This window comes from Pimephales promelas, chromosome 8 (assembly GCF_988280905.1).
Source record: "Pimephales promelas chromosome 8, fPimPro1.hap1.1, whole genome shotgun sequence".
Lineage (NCBI taxonomy): Eukaryota > Metazoa > Chordata > Actinopteri > Cypriniformes > Leuciscidae > Pimephales > Pimephales promelas.
Genome location: NC_142776.1, coordinates 34,490,983 through 34,509,490, shown reverse-complemented (window position 1 = coordinate 34,509,490; position 18,508 = coordinate 34,490,983). Strand labels below are relative to the sequence as shown.

The following is an 18,508-nucleotide window of genomic DNA, read 5'->3' as shown; positions in this document are numbered from 1 at the left end:
AGCTTCCAGTGTAGAAGAAAATTTAAACAATGCAATATAATACAATATAATTGTTTTAATGAATGTACAGATATGTATTTACAAGTGTATAGTTGATGTAATTTACAGATGCACATTTTTAGATGTTATGTCATGTTGTTGTTGTAACTAATATGGAGATTGATTTAAGGGTGAAAAGAGTCAGGGGTATTAAAATTATGTTAATTAAAAAATAGGCGATACAGTTAAAAACAAAATATATGAGCAAAATACACAAAACCTTCAGGAGTTCTCATTGCTGTCATTCATGAGCAATCTGCAATTCTGTAATGAATACATGTTCAGAGATTTAATCTTGTGACTAAAGAATCTTCCAGAAATAATTAACATTGTTATTACAAAAGAAATGCTGAAATAATTGTTGAGGGAGCCAAAAAAGGTCATAATTTTCTTTTAGGGAGGAGGTAATGCAGCGACTCTGCTCTGTTCAAGCCGCTGCGTGTGCCGATTGGCTGATGTGGAGTGACCACAAGATTCAGGCCAATCAGGGATGAGATCATTTTCAGTGAGTGGAAAACTACAAGCTACAAGACCCTCATACGTCACACCCCACTGCACCAATCACAAGCGTTTTATCTTACTAACTTGCGATGATTGGGTCGTGGGATGGACTATGAAGAAGAATTATAAAACCCGTTAGTGGCGCACGACTCACGAGTCGAGTATCGTGGGGTGTGTGTGTGCGCGCGCGCGGCTTCTCTCTTTACAGCCGGTCGGGGGGAAGCTGTGTGTATTTTACATTTCGTTTTAAAATATCTTTGCAACCGCGCTGCTTGTACAACAAGACTTTGCTGTCTTAAGCGAAGAAGCGTGGCTTATTTGGATCTCGGATATTTGCATTAAAGGTAGGTGTCTTTTAACATTCAAGTCGTGATGGCTTGCTTTCATCACGCCAATTACATTACAAAGGGTCATCATCATATTTGATCTCATCTATTATATTAGGTCAATATAACTGATCTTTGTTTCCTTAATATGGTGTTGCGTCGTAATGTGTCTGTCGGATAACATTATGGAAATTGTCTCCTCTCGTGTGCATGTCTGGACCATAGACATAATAAATACATGTATTATGTCTGGTATAGACCATTAGAGGTCTGGACAGAGTGGACGGCACGCTTATGAAAGCGCACGCGCACGTAATAAGCATCCGGCATCCGATTTACGTACTCTTCTGCAAGTGCTTTCGTAATCTTCTGCAAGTGCAACCTAGTTGAGCTGCATTCTTTCTGAGGGGATCTGTTCATCCTAACTGCGACTGGGAAACGATGAAGTCGTCGCTGGGAAACGCATATGACCTCTGGAAAATTCTGTGAGGATGACCTGTGCACGCGGCTCGCTGTTACGTTACGTTACGTGTAAAATAGCGCATGCTTTTTGTTTGATAAGTAGGGAAATTGGTCTTAAAGGGATAGTTCACCCAAAAGTGAAAATTCTCCCCCAGGAGGTTCCAACCCTGTATGAGTTGTATTCTTCTATTGAACACAAATTATATTTTGAAAAATGTTTTTAAACGGTAGGGCTGACTTCCAACGTATTTTTACTACTATGGAAGTCGTCATTTCTTTAGAATTTCTTCTTTTGTGCTTAGCAGAAGAAAGAAACTCTTTAAAGGGTGGGTAACAGCTGACATTTTCATTTTTGGGCGAACTATCCCTTTAAATTCTGTGAGATAAAATCCACAATTTGAAGCTTCTCTTACTAGCATTGAACTTGTATGACCCATATGAGTTGGACATGAACATGATTTTCAGCAGCTGCTGCAGCCTCATAAATCGTCCAGATCACAGAAAACGTGTCGGACGTATTAGTCAATGAAGCCCCCCGCCCCTCCCTCCGCCACTCCCCTCGGCACACACCGACCTTCATTCATGAAAACGGGAAGGTCTCTAAACTGCTGCTACGTTCATTATACACGACATGTATATATTTATTGTGCATATAATGAACAGAGCTTATATTAAAAGTGTATTTGAGAAAATAGTGTCACGTCGTGTGGTCAACTTTTCGGAATGACTCAGCTATGTTAAGCGAGGCGCGAACAACTTTAAAGAGGTACGGTCACTTTAACAAATTCTGCACAGTCATGGTTACAACGAACTTCTCATTTTATCATGCCTGTTATATGGCAAGCCGTTTTCACTTTAATTCATTCTCAGGAAATCAATTCTTGATATCAACAGTTACATTTTTACTAGTTTACATGCTAATTCTTGATAAGGAATTAAAAATGTTAATTCTTATTATCAACAATGACATCACTCGCAGAAATACGAATTCTTGCTATCAATAATTACATTTCAACTAGTTAAAACTATAATATAATACTATAATACAGTCTGTAGTTGTATTTTCACTAGTTAAATGGCCTGATGTTCAAATTCAATTCTTGAAATACAGTTCTTACTAGTAATAATCATAATTTTTGATCTCAATAAATACATGGTTACTAGTACAAATGTCTGTTCTTGACATCAACAATTGTTGTTACCAGTAGAAATCTTAATCGCATTTTAACTGGTGAAAAAAACGTCTAGCCATACCTGTTATTATGTAATAACATTTCTGTTGATTCAGAATTATTGTCTGAAGCTTTACAGCCTGCCTTACTATAATGCAGATTATATAGGGTTATCTAATAGAAGGGGGAAGTATTAGTCACTATTATTAGTAGTAATGACCATCATGGAAGGGGTCAAGGGGAGGGGATGTAGTGATCTGGACTGGGATTGTGTATCTTGGGAGGGTGTTTTATGGTTGTGCTGATAGCTTTTGCAGCTCGCCATTTGTTCTCTTTTTGCATGTGATAGGGGAGCCATTATGGAGATGTACAACAAAGGCACATTTTCGGAGGATATCCTGCCTGTCGTCATTATTGGTAAGAGTCAACATTATATATTTGTTGTTTCAAGCTGTATGGGGTTAAGTGGGTTTTGTGAGTACATGTAACAGTCTCATGATACTGTCTCTTCCATGAGCACTCACAACATGCAAAATGCATCCAAAATATTCCTATTCTTGTACTATTGGTTTTTTTCTCTCATTTTCACCTTTTTTTTTATCTCGACTGTACTTCTGTGAGCAATTTAAAATGTTGTATTGCAGCCAAGGTCCAAAATTAACTAATGGACAGGCTCAAATGGAATCTGGGCATGCAGAACTCTGCAGAAAGCTCAGCATAATTGGTACGCCTATTAATTACAATGTTCTGCACATCCACCAACCCTTTGGGTTTTTGTATATTCACAATTTTGTTTACTTTCATAATTATTTCAGCTACCTGGCTGTAATTGAGTAGTAGTGCCTTCAGTTTAAAACATTTACCATGTTTAAATGCGGAAAAAATTCTGGATGTGCTGATGACGGATGAATTGGAGGATTTTTTTTTTTTACCAATCATAAATATTTCTTCCAGCCATTCACCACCCACTTACAAAAACTGCAAGGCTCAGACTATTGTTCTGTGACTGTTTCTAAATTTTGTCAGCTTAAAGGGTTCGTTAACCCATAAATGAAAATCCTGTTGTCATTCACTCGCCCTGAGTTGTTCAAAACCTGTAAGAGTTTCTTTCTTCTGCTGAACACTAAAGAAGATATTTTAAAGAATGTTAGTAACCAGACACTTCAAAGGCCCCACTGACTTTTTTCTTTACCCATGTTCTCCAAAATATCTTTGTTTCACAAAGCAAAGAAATGAATGCGGGTTTGGAACAACTTCAGGGTGAGAAAATTTAAATTTTTGAAACTATCCCTTCACTGGCCGATTTCAGAGAGAAATGAAAAGCTCTCTGGGGAATATATTCTAGAGCATTCATTATCCACATGCATGGCTTTGTTTCCAACAGGTAATGGACCATCAGGGATTTGTCTCTCTTATTTGCTGTCGGGATACACGCCTTACCTTTCCCCCAATGGCTTCCATCCCAACCCAATTTTGCATAACAAACTGACCGCGAACGCACATCTGTCTTTGCTTGACCAGGTAATTCACACATTTAATCCCTCTAGACACAATTACCACACCTCTTTACATAACAAATGGTGATCCATTGTAGTGGTTTTCAACAAAAGTCTCTAATAGCCTATTCCAAGGATTAGTGAATATTGACAACAGTTGACAAGATCTTGCACACATTCTTGTTCAAATACAGAAAAAAAACAGTTTTTTCTTTATATATGCATATAGGATCTGGAGTACCTGTGTGAAGGTGTTGAGGGCCGTTCCTCAAACCCTGTGGCTGTGCTCTTCGATGCCCTCCTCCTTCCAGATGGCGACTTTGGGGTGGATTGCGCTTCCCCGCTGATATGGCGACATGAGCCGGAAAGGGCCACTCCTCACCTTGTACTGGGGAAGGGACCACCTGGAGGGGCCTGGCATGTAAGTAACCACTCCTAAAATTCTTCTCAGTGCTCACATTGTTCACTTTTTCAGGAAACTGGATCATTGTTTATTTGAATGTCACAAATGCAGGACCAGGTCATGTTGCGCTCCAAAATCTAAATAAAAATCAAGTTATATTTCACGTAAAAGTTGTGATAGTATTTGTTGTATATTCAATGAGTTATATTTGGGCAGTAAGTATCGATTGTTCAATTCAATAAAATGTACAAAAAATATGTACTTGAAAAATACGAAGGAAATGAAGCATAAGAAATAATGTTTTATTTTTTATTTATTTTTTTGTTGTTTTTTGTTTTTTTTCTAAATTGGTAATTGTTAATTGCTGAGATGTGAAATAATACTGAAGAAATATGTATGTGTATGTATATATATGTATATATATGTGTGTATGTATATATATATATATATATATATATATATATAGAAAGGAAGGGGAACGGAAGAAAAAAAAAATGGCGAGCCATCTGTTTTGTATAAGCTTAGATAATTGAAAAAAGGGGCATTAATTTATAAGACTATGTCTTCTTTATGCTCCTATTCAGTAATGAATGTTATTATTTTGTTGTAGTGGAGATTATTGTTGTGTCTATAATAACATCATGACTGAATAAAGAAAATTTGATTGATTTGATTGATTGATTGATTTATTTAAATTTGCTGATTACATTAAAAATATATTGGTTAATTATATATATTTTTTTACTGTAATATAGTTAAAATGTCTGCATTACTAATTAATCTAAATGGAATCACCATTGAGCACGAGTAAAATGTTCAGACAGGTTACAGTAATGAGAAATAGGGTGAAATATGACTTGAATATGTTCATGAGGTTCACCCTAATACAGAAGTTTGCATTGTCTGCATGTCTGAAAGCAACTTCTGTTGAGTTTTTGTACCAGTTTGATCAGATGTTATTCATGTGCTTTGCCTGCTTCATATCAAGATTTGACTTTATTGTTCTTTATGCCGGCAGGCAATGGAGGGCTCAATGTTGACTCTCAGCTTGGCTAACTGGATGGAACTTCCTGGTTTGAAGTTGAAGGACTGGATGAGAGATAAACGAAAGTATGAAAATTAAAACTTAATGAAATCAGCATAGAGAATAATGAGCTCAGATTTCAAGAAAAATTCTTGGCATAGATTTGAAAGCACAAATATGAAAATAAGATTCTTGCATTGTGTTAGTCTTAACATTGGGTTTTCTCTTTTGCTAACTGAATAGTATATTCAATTCAGCTAAAAATGTGTATATACTGTGGTGCTTTTAATCTTGCTATGTTTGTTTTGAGCCCAACCAAAGTCATAATCTTTGCTTTTTGTGTGAATAAATGAGGCGTCACGAGTATAACACATAGTTTGAAATGACTAAAATGATGAAACTGATCATCTAACATTTGTGTTTTGTGCACGTAGAAATCTACGTAATGACCGGGCCACGCCAGCCGAGATTGCGTCCTACTACCAGCACTATGTGACTAAAATGGGTCTGGAGAGGAGCTTTGCTTGCGGCACCACCGTAACCTCACTCTCTCGGGTTTCCCTTGAATCGGACCGCTCCGTTTGGAAGATCGAAGGCCTCCAGAGAAACGCAAATGGTGCTGATGGAAAGGAAGTAATTGAAGTCCCTTTCTGCGTATATGCAGAGAACGTGGTGCTCGCCACAGGAACCCATGACATCCCAGCCCGTCTCGACGTGGAAGGCGAAAACCTTTCCTTCGTGTGCCACAGCTTCTGGGAGCTGGAGGCCGCCATTTCCTCAGGCCGTTTGGACCATGCCTCCGAGCCAATTCTTGTGGTCGGTGCTGGCTTGACGGCAGCAGATGCGGTTCTCGCGGCTCACCACTTGAACACACCTGTATATCACGCCTTTAGGCGACCCGTGACCGATCCGGCGCTTATCTTCAACCAACTGCCCAAACTTCTCTACCCTGAGTACCACAAAGTGCACCAAATGATGAGCCAACAGCAACACAAAGTGGGTGATGCAAAGGTTAATCTGTCCAACGAAGCTCTTACTTCACCTGCGGAGAACACCAACCCGTATACCTCTTACCCTGGTTACCTCAGCTACCCAAAGCACCGCGTGGTGGCCTTCAGACCTGATGGCAAGTGTGTGCTAGAGGATGAGGGAGGGCTACAGACAGTGCTACAAGTCTCAATGGCGCTCGTTTTGATTGGTGCCCATCCCAACCTGTCATTCCTCCCAGAACACGGTCGCCCACTTGGTTTGGACTCGGAAGAGCCAATCAGCTGTCGGAGGAACCCATTTGACGTGGATCCGTACACGTATGAGAGCGTGAAGGAGCCAGGGGTGTATGCCATGGGTCCACTGGTGGGTGAGAACTTTGTGCGGTTCCTGAAAGGCGGAGCTTTGGCTATTGCGTGTGACATCGCACGCAAACAAAGTACAAAACGACAGAAGAACAAAGAACATTGCAAAACCAGCTTATTGAATATTAAACTGACCAACTGCACTTTGGAATCATGAAAAGACACAGACTTGAAGGTGTGAAAAGAGATTTTTATGTATAGCTATCGGGTGCTTCCATAATCTTTCAGAAATGCCCCACTTATCAGAACGTGCTCGGTGGTTTTGACACGAATGAACCAGACGTTGAACGGCTCTGATATCCTACTGCAAGTGCTTGCATGCAGACTGCGAATGCACGGACACAGATTTGTGTAGTTAATGGCTAACTAACCGGGCATAAACATTAATCTACGTAAGTCTACGGAGACATGGTGCTTTGACTTCAGGGATTCGTTCGTGCATGGCTGCTTTTACAAAACACTACTCGTGATCTGTTGTGCCAAATTAATGTTTGTAATTGCTGTGTTTTCAAATCTAACATTTTCTTCATGTAAGGAAAACGGAAAACGAATCTTTGCCAAGCAAATGCCGCGGTTGTATCGATGCTGGTACTGACGCCTGTATTGTCTTCTTTGATGAATGTAGAAATCTTAGTGGACCTAAAAAATCAGAAAGATCATTGTATCATTTTAAATGTTTGTCTTCCCAAGTAAAGCATACACCTTTAAGTGAGTCCATTAGTTATACCAGAAGCAAACCTGACTTGACTGTCTAGTATTAGGGCTCTTAAAAGTGTTTCATTACATTCTGCTGTTGCTAACCAAAAGTCCAACCTCAGTGAGGTCAGGCTGCACTTACAAATCTGACCACGGGAGGGCCTTTGCACACGGTGACTGGAGCCAGCAGCATTGCATCGAGCATAGTGAACTTTCATGACATTATGTTAATGAATGGTGCATCCCACATAAGCTTATTTATGACTATGATAACTATTATGGGCCAAATGTAACTTTGCCTATAAGATTGATGCATGGCCCTGAGGACCCTTTGATGCAATAAAGTAACTGTACTTTTTTTTTTTTTTTGTAAAATGCATATCTATTTCCTTTTTAAGAAAGCGATTCTACACTGAACATTGCAACATTTGTTTTATCTTAAACTTATTCTACTGTATTATTTGCCTATAAGTTATGATCCCTGGCAGCTCTGATTAAACATGTTTGTACCTTTTGGAAAGGGTAAAAATACAAACAAAATCATGCAGTCAAACGCAACAAAAGATAAAGCACAAAATAAATGGAGTTTGACAACGCAATACTGTGTCTTCGTGTGTTTTTCCACAGCTAGTACCTTACTATTACTGTGAAGATTTAAGAATAGGTCAAAGACAAATAAGTTTTGCATTATAAAGTGACACATTTTCTCACGGTTACAACTTTTGTAATGTGTTTTCCGTCCAAAACAGAGCCAAAATATAATATATTTTAAAAACTTTGACGGTTTTCTTGTCACATGACGACAAAATGGTTTCTCTGTGTTGCATAAGCAACACTGATAGATGTAGTCAATAGATTTTTATTCATTTTAAACAATATTATTTCAATATGAAATTATAAAATATAAAATTATGTAAAAAAAAAAAAAAGTACAATATGTTAGTATTTCATCTGCTATGCAAACACTACTGCATTACTAAAGTTTCACCATTAGATGGTAGTAAGCACCTTCTACAGCTATAAAGTACATCTTCAGTACCAGAGCAGTCATGTTAGAAACTCCTTTTAAATACTGAATATAATGTAATGTAAGTTATACTTTGGCTCAACTCTAAAATATTTAATCAGTTATATATTGCTTATGGTGAGAGGAATCTCTATAAATTATTTTAAAAAAACACCTTCCTTCTAATCGTGGAGAACTGCAAAAAACATATCATTAATAATCCTTTGTGAGTGATTTTGACCTGTTTGTTTTCATAGCAACACTTAAAATGGGCCCTAAATACAGAGTTAAATGCTCTATCCATGAGCTTCGTGAGTTTGTGTTTGTGCTATGAGTGGGCACATGAAGCCTGAAGCCCACTGCAGACTGCTGAACAAGGTGACCTCTCTCCGGCAGACAGACAGGAGGCCACTAGAGGAAGGGATGCTAAATTTATCACGTCTGTGTTGCTATGAGACGCTGAGCTGAAAGGTGGACTCCTTTCGTAATGTCAGGTAACCTAACAGCACAAGGGTTGGCAAGATTACAATGATGCTGACTCATAGATGTGATATGAATCCTTGAAAACTAGCTCTCTTGTGAGTAGATAAATGTAACAGGATGTAGATCTGTTTATTCTGGTTAAAATACATGTAATAAAATGCTTAGGAAGACTGAGTCTAGCAATGTGGACAGCATTCAGTCATAAGTCACTAAATTTCTTGTAACAGGATTTACCAGGTTCCTCAAAATAAACTTTCAAAAAACGTAAATAAAATATATATACATATTTTTAAACCATTTAAATAAAATGTTTTAAAAGACCAAAATGGAAATAAATACATAAACAAATAAATTCAATTAAACAATTTTATTCATCATCAAAAGTTTTGATGGAATTGTATTTACTGTATGTATAAGGGGAATTTTTTTTTATTGTATTCTTAGGTGATTTAGCTGGTTACCCTGACCTTTCACAAGTTTTAATCACATTTTTGCTTGTACCTGTTCTTGTGTCTTAAATTGCCCTGTGTTGTGACAAAAACAAAACTTTGTAAATGTACACATATTTCATATACACACATATTGTACACATATCGTCTCTAAATAATGATGTAAGGTTATACAAAAGTATGTATTTTAGCCTACATAAGAACTTGGGGACATGTTAATGAAATATACTATCAAAATGTCAACTAATCTGTCGATGACAAAAGTAACATTGTCGAAAAAGCACGAAGATATCCGAAGTGCTCAAGCTCCGCCCCTTTCTGAGTTCGTCCGCCTGCTGATCCACACAAACGGGCTCGAAAGCGCGAGAGAGAGTGAGCCAGCCAGGAGTGAATAATGTTTACCACTCGCTCTGTGGAATCTATCAGGAGTCGAAACTTTAGTCAGGTTTTTCCGTATTAATTTCACCCGAAAGCCTTATTCAAACTGCAACCGATCAAAATCATCACTATTAAGGATATATCAGCGGCTGGATCGACTGAATGAAACCATGAGGAATAAAAAACACGGCGGTTGTCGCGATCTAAACTAACGTGACTATCGATCCAGCAGAGGCAAGCTTTTGAAAACGCCGAGCCAGGTACTTCAACGGTCAGTTTTCCTTGCGGGTTTACCTGTGCTTACGTGGCACCTTTTTTGACCTGGAGACTTGTTGTAAAAAATCCCGTTTTAGGCTTTTTATTCACTTTTATCGTGGCGATGTGATGTATTTTCCAGAGGTTTAGTAAGTTGCGTGGCCGGGACTAGTTTACTTGCGCCGGGCAGCCAATCAGCGGAATAACACTTTCTATTTTGCGTTAATTTATCCTCATTTGCCTTGTTCACACGACAACCTTCAAATACAGCCTCGTACTGAACCCTTCAGACACTGACAGCGGGTTTCGAGACGAGCTTTCATAAGGAGGATAAGTGTCAACGCTGCTCGTGTTTTGGGGTGGTAAAATGGATGCGGGAATGGAGAAGGAGTGCAGCGCTTTGGGAGGGCTCTTCCAAATCATCATGAACGACATGAAGGTGAGTCCTTCTCAGATTAAAATAACAAACCAGATGCTTTGATTCCCCCCCAACATCATGTGTGGGTTTGGAGTGTGCCTGTAAAAAGGCTCAGAATAAGTTATTTTCCAGCTGTTTTGGAGGGTTGGCAACAGTTCTGTGGTTGGCCGGTTGGTGAAAGATGTGAATCCAGCCGCCCTGTGATGTGCATCCTCTTCAATTCATCATTTACATCTCTGTACGCTTATCATCTCGGATATATGAGTGCATTTACTAGTTAGAAAGACTAGTATGCATTCAGGTTATTTGTAAAACAGTCAAAATGTAGGTTATTCCAGCTTTCATGATGGATATGTTCAAAGGGACTTCAAAGGTAATGCTGTCACACTAACATGAAAGTACCATGGTATTAACATGGCTAATTAGACACGGACCATGGTATTTTTCTAATTATAATAATTAACAGAAAAATGTAGGCTACTATGGTACTAGTATATTTTGCTTTGAAGTACAACGTAAATACCGTGGTACATGCGTTTCAGTACTGTGGTATTTTGATGCAATGGTACAATGTCCACAAATATTGCATTTCCAAAAATACGATATTACCATAATATCCTATTGCAGGGATATAATGATAGCAGAACCATGGCAAAATCATATACCAAAGTGCTTAAACTTCAAAAACACTGGTTTATGTCTCAAATGGCATTTAAATAGGGCTTAAATATTTAAATATGTTTGTATATGACTATATTATTCATTGTGCTATTATTTAGCGTAGTTGTCAGTTTGTCATCTGTCAGAAGATCTAGTCAACAGTCTCTGCACATGTGTGGTAAGTTATGGTCTGATGATCTCTTAATTAGTGAAGCTTCAATAAACTGTTATGATGCCATTTTAGGCAATATGAAGTCTTTTGAGGAACATTGTCAAACACTGGACTTTTAATGTTCATCATCATAAATGACTAATTGTTTGCTTAGTTGAAAATGTGTTGTGGTGTGTGCCTGCCCATGTGAGCAGGAGGCATAGTGTGTCACATCCTGTTGTAAACATGGCTCAAATATGACTCAGACTTTATTCGTGATATCAATATCTAGACAGTTTTTTGTATATGGATGCTCTCAAAAAGTATTTGGACCTTTAGTATTTTGAACATTACAAAATATGGTAATTAAAATATAAGAGAAAATAGATGATAATAAATTAATTGTATTATGTATAATGCAATGGCACGACATAAGTAAGTTCTGCGTGTCCAAATACATTTTTGGGTCAGGTTATATTAGGAATATAGTTTGTTGTTTTGCATCTATGATGCTTATCAGTTCAATAGTAATTAAGTAAATTTCCATGTTTTTATTTGCACTCACTTTGGGCATACAGTAGCAAAAATGAAATGAATGAATGGACCAGCAGGTGTTTTTTTTTTTTTCTTTCTTTTTTTCTTTTTTTTGGGCAAGGTCCAGCTATCAATTTGTATGCATGCTGGTAATGTGGAAATGGCACACTTGACTCACAGGAAGGAGGAAGTGTGCAGGATATCCCCATGATTTTGTGTGTGTGTGTGTGTGTGTGTGTGAGTGTGTGTGCATGGATTTGCGTACATGTAAAGATATGATTCACAGAAAAACAGCTGCAGGGCTAAGGCTAGTACATTTTGGCCTGTTAGTACTCAATAAATATCTCTGACCTTCGTGTGTAACTGTGTACATGGGTGTCCAAGTTCATGGAGCAGAGAGTTTTAGTTAGTTTGCAATGCATTGCGATCGAGCACTTAATGTAAGCTCTGAATCAAACAATACAAAGTGCATAGCTTACATTTATATATTCACAGTATAAGTACATACATTTATTTTAGACAAATTTCAACAAAGTTCAACAGCAATGCATGTAAAGTAGTTTGTTTAAAGTGCTTTACGGCTGCTTGCTTATGTTGAATGTCACTTGCATTGACGGCCCTGAATTTAAGCGTAGGCTGTAAAAGCCAAAAGTGCAAATATAAATTATAGTCTGAGACCGAGTCATTGATGAAAAATAAAGTCAAGCTGCCAAGGTGAAAGTTGTTTCTTCTGTGAATTTGATATTGTACTTTAGCACATATGTTTTCTTTCAGAAATAATAAAAAGTATTGATGCTTTTTGAATGTATAGGTAGTGTGATGTGAGCTTGGTTAACATCTTGGACCTTGATGGATTCTTTCTTTTGCTTCATAGATTGACATTTATGGACTGAAGCGAGTGTTTTCTGGAATGCATATGACTTGATGTTTCCTTCACATCATTTAGACCAGTCTGTGATTCTGCTTCTCAGAGATGTTAAACGCTTGGTCTAAAGCTATTCTTTCGGAAGGATGAGTTTCTGTTCTTAAGAAATGTTGTCTCTTTTTGTTTACCAGAGAAGTAGGTTACGCTCTATCAACAGCTGAACGTAATCAAAGGGATAGTTCAGTTAAAAAATGATAATTCTGTCATCATCACATTCTTATGTCGTTCCATATGACTATTAGTCATGGTAATGAAATTGCCATTCTATAATTTCCATAGAACTATAATAAGGGCTCATGTTCTTTATAATTAGGCTTATGCAACTTCTAATGACTAAATATCTCTAAATGAAGGCAGCATTTTAATTTATAGATGAACTATCTATTGAATAATGAAACGCAGTGCCTGACTGTGAAAGATTCCTTTGCCCCGTGCCGTGTGATCTTTATTGGACCAGCGTGTTTGTAGGTATTATCGGACACCTCCATTTATTTGGAGAGAAGGATAGCACAGCAGAATTCCAACTCCACCTGCAAAAATACCGTGAAAGATTGGTTTCTATCATAATACACAGACCTTGCTGAAGAAATGTGTCTTTGTAGGGTTCACAAGTTGACAGGAGGACAGTAGGTAACCCCAGAGTGTTCCCCTTTTGTTGCACTTTTTTAATAAGGTGCTGTACTGGGATCAGATTTTGCTAGATAAATATTGTACCCTTATCCTGAGTATAGTTCAGTTGTACTGAAATGCGTTAGAACAAGAAAAGAGGCATCTACTATGATGAAAATGGACAAAAGTGCTGCACAAAATAATTTATTGCATTAGAAAAAGCCCAGAAATAGAACGTGAGGATGTGAGCTGGACTTGAATCTGTGTCACTTGTATGTGCAACACTCATTGTTGAGCATATGCGGTAGGGTTGTATGATTTTTATTTATTTATTTATTTATTTTTTCTCGTTACTGATTTAAAATTTTCTCTTCTATTCCAATGATTATGAAAAAAAAGTTAATCGAGGTAAAACGATTATTGTGCCGCTTCTGCATTTCGTCCTGTGCACCTTTCTTTCCTTCACAGCAGCATGCTTTCTTTCAAGCACAAACTAAAAGCCCAAACTTTAGGGGTGTAACGCCGCCTTCACACTGGCAGTTGAAATCAGCTCCGATGCGGCTGCGAAACCACCGGAAGTCATTCATTTCCTATGGAGATTCGCAGGCCGCACACGAATGGGTCCGAAACGGGTCCGACCGAGTGCGGTGCGAAGAAAATCGTGTCCGTTGATCATCCGGATGCGTTAAAAAATTTGAACTCGTGCGAAAAGCTACGGACGGTTCCTATCCGACAATCCCAGCTGAAGTTGAGCGTTGCTATGGTACTGATAAACAAACCTGAATTATTAACTTTTAATAAAATAAATAATGATTTTATAACGATAAGTTGTCATGTCATTTTTTATTTTCATGACTTTCTAACGTTTATAAGGGCAGTTAATACAATTAAATTGAAGGTAGACATTGAACTATTGACCACTATATCACATTTTTTAGCCGACCTGACATGTCAACGTCCTGAGCAACTTTCCTCACGCAGCATAACCCTAATCAGAGAGATCCTACAGGACTGACAAAATCAAACTTTAATCTCTCCGCCATTTTTGTTCTACCCGCGTCCGGCGCTTTTCACTGTGTAGTACGACTTCCGTTGGGAACGTATTGTCTGAGAACGTATTCTGACTGTCTGTCTGTCAGTGTTTTTTGTTTATCAGCTGGAAAAATAAAATCTAAAGGTGATTCTAATGGTATTATTTCTTTGTGCCATTATCGTCATAGTGGTGGTGTGGATTCTGCTATTCTTTTACTTTTAGAACTGTTTTTTTTTTAAACTATTTTTATCCTTTTAGTTATCGTTGGTGTGAACGGGCTTTTAAGCTGTTTTGCAGCCATTTTGCATTCCTTCCCCTCAACCACTCAGGGTTTAGTCCTGCAGGACCCTGATCATTAAAAGGCTTCAACGCTTCTTGTTGACATCAGCCAGGCTGTGTGGCAGCTTAAGATGTATTGCTGAAACTAATGATTTCTGTCCTCCCCGTTTGGGATGACGCCAGTCTACAGCTGAGGAGCTGCCTGCCTGTGCACATTCCTTCTTCAGGACGTCCCCCTTCCCCCTCTCCACCATCCCACAATCCCCCCCATCATGAGTAAGTATTGAATGTACCGTGCACAGGCCTGCCTGTGAATCACCTCTGAAACACAACCTGTTTAAGACTCGCCAGACACTCGTACGTCTAGTACACGTGCGCGCACGCACACATACTGGATACACCCTTACTGCCAGCTAAAGCAGGCACACCCTCATATGCACGCACAGGTGCTTATTACTGACATGCAAAGCTTGTGCTAATGAGAGACTTTATGACTCAGTTTGGAGTGCTTTATGATGTTCAGTAGTGGTTGACCCATTTGGGTTTTTCAGCGGCTGATTACGATGTTAAAGAGTTTGGTGGCCAATCTGAGTATTTGAAAGTGACACTTAAGGAATACTTAAAATGTCTGAAAGTCGTTGTTTAGATAAGAAAATCTCTTCTCAACTTTTCTCAGAACTAACTTCACATTTCTGAGGCGAGAGCTGGCGCTCACTGAAAGACTACATTACCCATCATTTCTTGAACTACAGGAAACTAGGGCAGCTCAAATAGCTCAAAATACAGTTTTTTTACACAGTGTTGAAGCTCCTTTGTGATGACTGGTTGGTGACATTGGAGTTTTCCCACTTTTCCACCTCGCTTATGGTGGCAATTGGTTGAGTGGTGGGTTTTATAATGGGCTCTACGGCGGTATTTCCAGTGAAGGTTTAAAGGGTTAGTTCACCCAAAAATGAATATATTTTTTAAATATCCCAAGTGACTACCGTGGCTCAACTATATGTTTATCAAGCGACGCGAATACTTTTTGTGTGAAAAAACAAACAAAAATAACGAGTTTATTCGACTATTTCTTTTCTTCCTTGTAGGCCAGAAACGAGACTTCTTAGATTTCCACAACGCATGCGCGAGAATTGCGATCTCCTTACACTACTTCAGTTCAGTTCTCACGCATGCGTCGTGGAAATCTAAGGAAATCTCGTTTCTGGCCTACAAGGAAGAAAAGAAATAGTCGAATAAACTCGTTATTTTTGTTTGTTTTTTCGCACAAAAAGTATTCGCGTCGCTTGATAAACATATAGTTGAGCCACGGTAGTCACTTGGGATATTTAAACATTTTCTTCATTGACTTTCTGGGCCGTCAAGAGGCAGTCCTTTAGGAGCCAATGTGGTAGTTATACAGCTCTCAAATTTAATCAAAAATATCTTCATTTGTGTTCCGAAGACGAACGAAGGTCTTACGCGGTTGGTACAGCATGGGGGTGAGTAATTAATGACTTAATTTTCATTTTTGGGTGAACTAACCCTTTAAGGATGCTGAATAACTTTCGCCGATCGTAGAGTCCAATGCAATACTGAGAATTTATATTTAATTTTATATAAATCTCCATGGTTATTCTAAAGAAAAGTTAGTCACTAAAACAGACACCCCTCGTTGGGTTTATGCTTATTTTAAAAAATATATTAAATAAACATAACTATTATAAAATTACATCTAAACATATGAAAGTTTTGTTTCAAAGACGGGAGGACAGTACATTTTGAAGACTCTGCCATAATCCCGTTTTCCTCCGCTTTAATCTCCCCAACCGGAAACTAACGAGCATCCTTGCGTCAAATGCGGAACTTATGCGTGCATATAGCCCATTCTTTACGATTGTGTTTGCAGGTTCGCAATTAGCATTGGGTTTTAAATTTTAATCCAAAATATTACCAAATAGACGCTTCAAAACAATTCTTCTACAATCTTGTCAGTCACCACTCGTCGTCACTCTCCTCACTTATTTTTTATTGTGTACAATCCTGGATTTTCATTAAAAAAAGAAAAGGAATAGCTGATGTTTTTGAAAGGAATAGCCTTTTGTAGCTCAGTATGTGGATCATTGGGGTGATGTTGGTTTACAGTACGATGCCGTGTCTCCCTTGAGTCCTTGTTAAAGAGGGGGGGATGTTATTAAAAACATTTATTATTAATCAACGAAACCATCTACAAGGATGCCGTTTTTATATTTGAAATTCAGCGACTGATCCTCATTGCAACCTCTGCCTGCTGTGTTATATACGTGTGTCTGTTTTGTCACTTGATACAGTGGACCAACAGGTTTTCTGCCCTCTTCTCGTCCTCCTCTTTCTGTGTCACCTCCTCTTTACCACAGCAACAGGCAAAGATGAGAAGGATCGAAGACAGGAAATGATCATATATTTCTTTCATGCGGTTGAAAGCAAAACTCTGGGGGGCTGCTTCACAGGACAGGTCCTCCTCTCCTGAGAGACGAGGGGGAAAGAACTGAGAGTTTGAAAAGGAAATGGTTCACAGGACAGATTTGGTAGGAGGGTTATTATGGGTGGATCGTCCTTTTAAGTTTCTGACAGACTCAGGAAAGCCCTGAAGGCATGTGTACAAAAAATGGTCACCAGTTTCCTATGAGATGCATACTTTGTGATAACTATACATTCTGTAATTATTCTGCTATATAAAATACTTATACTTATTTATATTATTCACTAAAAGTAATTTGCTGGTGATGGGCAAGATAATGTTTAGATATAAACATATATATATATATATATTTTTTTGTTTTTTAAAGAAGTCTCTTATGCTTAACAAATGTATTTGATCAAAGATACAGAAACAGTATATGAACGTTTTCACAAACAAATCATGATTCATCAATAACTTTTGTTCTAAATTTTATTCTAAATGTCCAAAAAAAGTAGAAACAACTCAAACCACATGTATTCAAAAACCACAATTTCTGGGTGGTCTTATAAACATGTTGAAATTACATTTTACATACAGCGCATACATGTTTCTTCTTCTTTATATAATGATGATATGCATTGCATATGCATGTATACTGTATACAGTAAAAGAAAAGTTGCATTAGCTGGAGCATTTACAAACGGTACTGTACATGCTACAGTGTATATATAAATATACAACTAAACTACTAGGTTTTGGTCTTGTATCATCACATGACCTCACATTTGAGTTCAATTATGGAAGAAGCTGTACACTGATCACATGCTTTAAATGTTGAGAGATTTTGTTGACTCCCACAAGACAGAAGACTGTAAACCTCATCAGGGCAATTATATTTTCTTATAAAGCATTTCCAGGTATGTTTATTTTTAGTGATTAGCTGGAAGAGCTGCTTTGTTTCATCTGTAGAGGGAACAACTGTGCGTAATTATGCAGATTTGTTTATATTGTGTCACTGCATTAAAATACTTTTATTCGCAGTGTTGGAGAAGCTAAAAAAGGTTTTAAAGGTATTTAAGGAGGCAAAATGTAACAACTGTGAAGTTATGAAATGTATATTTAATCAGAGCGGTGTATTTTGGGCTCAAACAAAGCGGGCCAACATGTAGCAACATCTGCTGTAATGGAGATTTTTCACATTTTTGAACCCTGTCTTTGTCACTTGCTTCACCATTGGATTTATTTCAAGTAAATTGAAACGTCATGTTGCAGATAACGTTTCACCAATGCAATTTATTGGTGTATTTTTTTTTATTTTTATAAAGTATTTTTATGCTGTTTGTGGAAATGGAGCAGTCAGCATTTTTTGAGATTTCCGTAATCAGGATCAGCTGTTACTGATATGTTACGTTATTGCAACCAGAATTAGCTTGAT

At 37.9% G+C, this 18,508-nt stretch overlaps 2 protein-coding genes across 5 annotated transcripts in view; both read left to right on the top strand.

The window, feature by feature from the left end:
* The first annotated feature begins 667 nt into the window (after positions 1-667).
* osgn1 (oxidative stress induced growth inhibitor 1) lies at positions 668-7,245 on the top strand. 2 transcript variants are annotated; one of them, XM_039692871.2, is made up of 6 exons: positions 668-884; positions 2,850-2,917; positions 3,885-4,021; positions 4,226-4,417; positions 5,418-5,509; positions 5,858-7,245. In XM_039692871.2, exons 2-6 carry the CDS (start codon positions 2,860-2,862, stop codon positions 6,930-6,932), a joined length of 1,554 nt encoding a protein of 517 aa, XP_039548805.2. In that variant the 5' UTR covers positions 668-884; positions 2,850-2,859; the 3' UTR covers positions 6,933-7,245. The 2 variants fall into 2 exon arrangements, with proteins under 2 accessions (XP_039548805.2, XP_088990567.1); XM_089134441.1 differs by lacking the exons at positions 668-884; positions 2,850-2,917 and adding an exon at positions 2,947-3,224.
* Positions 7,246-9,744: 2,499 nt separating this feature from the next.
* mtss1 (MTSS I-BAR domain containing 1) overlaps positions 9,745-18,508 on the top strand; it is a 57,017-nt gene continuing 48,253 nt past the window's right edge. For all 3 annotated transcript variants that reach the window (XM_039692569.2, XM_039692568.2, XM_039692567.2), the window contains exon 1: positions 9,745-10,481. In XM_039692569.2, the coding sequence (XP_039548503.2) occupies positions 10,410-10,481 (72 nt within the window). In that variant the 5' untranslated portion in view covers positions 9,745-10,409. The remainder of the gene's footprint in view (positions 10,482-18,508) is intronic.